General features: G+C 50.8%; 1 protein-coding gene across 1 annotated transcript in view; it reads left to right on the forward strand.

Annotated features, from left to right (window-relative positions):
- Window positions 1-2,267, forward strand: part of LOC105308675 (protein kinase C theta type-like) — a 79,362-nt gene extending 77,095 nt beyond the window's left edge. Inside the window, exon 18 of the mRNA XM_023525710.1 lies at window positions 2,124-2,267. Within this exon, the coding sequence (XP_023381478.1) occupies window positions 2,124-2,267 (144 nt within the window). The remainder of the gene's footprint in view (window positions 1-2,123) is intronic.
- Window positions 2,268-2,692: the final 425 nt, after the last annotated feature.

Below are 2,692 nucleotides of genomic sequence, written 5' to 3' on the forward strand. Positions count from 1 at the left end.
AACCCTGTTTATCCTGTGCACGCCTGGAATGGGGCAGGGAAAGCCCCGAATCGGTTTTCATGGGAATGATTCACAATAAACGTAGCTTGTAACTGGGGATGTACAAAGCCGTTCATTCCGACCGGCCGGAGATGCACGGGACGGAGGGACGTGGAAAGTGGGAGAGTCTCCCGGCTCTGGGTAGTTGTCCACATAGACAGTGAACTTAGAGTCCAAAAAGACAAAATCGAGGCGCGCCTGCCGGAAAAAGCCTTCCCGTCCACCCGTTTCCAGTCGATTCCAGGACCGGTGGCGGTCACTCACTGCCATCCTCCCACATGATAACGAGAACAGAAATAAAGTGCATAATTCCTCTAAGAGAAAAGAAAACCAGCCCCTCGATACGCCATCGCTGATGATTCGATGGCTCATTAGTCTCTGTAGGCGTCACTCAAGATAAAGACCCATGTATGCTACCTACACCTCATCTAGTGAGAATTCTAGCCATCCGTGCTAGGATGGAGTATCTGTGCCGTGTGTGTATTTTGATCAGTTGCTGTGACTTAATGATGAAGAGGTGGATATGTGAACGTGGAATAAAAGAAAGATGCCTTTTCACAGTTTAATTCCCTGCTTGTCCCCCAACGACTTGGTTCTGACATGGTTATCGTCAAAAAGTAGCTAGCATTCAGTTGATGTTCCAAATTTGGGGGAATCATTAAAACTCCCAAAATGGGTGAGAAACTTAGATAATCCTGAGTCATCGGTATTCTGTTCCCCCCTCCTTAGCCGCTAGAGTTCTTGAAGGAGTGGTGTGTGCGTGGGCCTCTACCTCTCAACGCCCCAACCCCGCTCCGCCCTCCAGCCTCTCTCCTCCGCCGCCCCCCTAACAGGCTGCCTCCTTGCCGGCCCCGTCTTCCCCGCTTTCTGCAGCTCTTAACCCCAGGAAAGATCTTCAACTTGATCTCGGGCCCCCAGATGCTCCGCACAGCACCTTCCCCTTCCACTCTCACCACCTCTGACCACCCTGCTGGCTGGCCCCTCCTTCCTCTTTCCCCTCCAAATCGCTTCCAAGGCCCCCTCCCCACGACCTTTATTTTCCCTTCGTGGTCTCCCTCTACCTGTCTTCGAGGCCCCCTCGGTGCGGCTCATCTCCAGGCTTCACACAGGCTCCATTAACCACCTTCTTATGATCTTGATGTCTCGTGTGCTTTCTAGTTCTGTTACTGGCACCGTCACAGGCCAGTCACCCAGGCTCGGAACCTGAGTCACCGGTTACTGGTTGACTATCCCCTCTCTCGTTTTTTTTTTTTAAACAAAATCATCATGATTCTGCTTCTGCAGTCTCTCCAAAATACATCCTCGTCTCTACTCTTTCCTGCTAATATGTCTGGATCGATCTCCCCATCTGAAGTCTCCCTCTCCATTCTACGTTATATACAGGACGTATAAACTTTAGGGTAGAAACTTTTCATATACACGCTTGAGTGCCTGGGGGCCTGCAAATTAAACTGACGAAAGACAGATTAGCGAGAGGAGCATGCTTTCATTCATATAGACAACGCACATTCGTGGGGGAACACTTGGCAAGGAGTGGTTAGAGCTCGGGGCTGAAATACCTAACTTAGCATGAAGAACAGAAGGAAGAGAAAAGGCTCCTATGGGAAGAACAAATAGGTTTCTTTAGGAAAGACAAGTGGGGTTTCGGGAGTACAAAGAGGAGATAAGAAAGTTTGTCACAATGTTTGTCCGTACAGGTACAGGCGGTCTTTCCCAGAGCCGCAAAGCTCCCCCAGACAAGATTTGCAGGACGTGGCTTACTCAGGCTCAGACCTGCCCCAAAGGAGGAAATCATGGCGGCTCATTTCTCAGAGGTTTTGCTTTTAGTCAGACAAGAAACATTCCGAGGCGGCCTCTTTTGGCATCTGTTGAATCTTAAATGTCGTTAGCTTAAAATAATCCTTATTCTTTATGAAATATAAAAATACTGCTTTCACCGATCAAAGGTTTATCCCATCACACCCATGTTGAAAACCCTATGTGACCGTCACTGGCTAAAACCCATTGAGGACGGCCCGCCCGGCGCCCCGACCACCCCTCCACCTTCACCTCCCATGCCCGCCTTTCGCTCACCTGTGCCCCAGTCCACCCAAACTGCTTACCTCTGCCAGGACACGCCCACCATCGTTTCCCCCTGCCGGGTCTCCCCAATGCTAGCTTTTCTGCCTAGAGTGGCCCATTTCCTCGTGTTCAACGTCTTCCTGTCCCTCAAGATCCAGTTCAGCTGACGGGCCCGCCATGGGGTGTCATCTCCCTCTGCTCTGTGTGTCTCATCTCTCCAAGTTCCCGTCACGTCTCTGTGCTTCAAGGGACACTCAGCCTTTCCTATCAAGCTACAGAAGGGTGTGCATTGCCTCCCTTTCTAGGCTGCAAGCCCCTGGGGGCAGGATCTCTGCCCAGTTTGACTTTACGCTCCCCACGGTTCCTCCTCGGTATGTAAGTGCTCGAAAGAGCTCCTGGGGAAATGAGTCAATAAACAAAGGCACTGAGCAGCGTTTGAATGGCAGCCCCTCGCAAGGGACGTCCACTGGGAACCTGCGAATGTGACCGCGTTTGGAAAAAGGGTCTTTGCTGGTGTCAGTGAGTTAACGTTTATCCTAAAGGCAGCCTGAATGAAAACAATTCTAACGCTCTCTTTAAAGCCACACTCCTG

Source organism: Pteropus vampyrus, unplaced genomic scaffold, assembly GCF_000151845.1.
Source record: "Pteropus vampyrus isolate Shadow unplaced genomic scaffold, Pvam_2.0 Scaffold612, whole genome shotgun sequence".
Taxonomy (NCBI): Eukaryota; Metazoa; Chordata; class Mammalia; order Chiroptera; family Pteropodidae; genus Pteropus; species Pteropus vampyrus.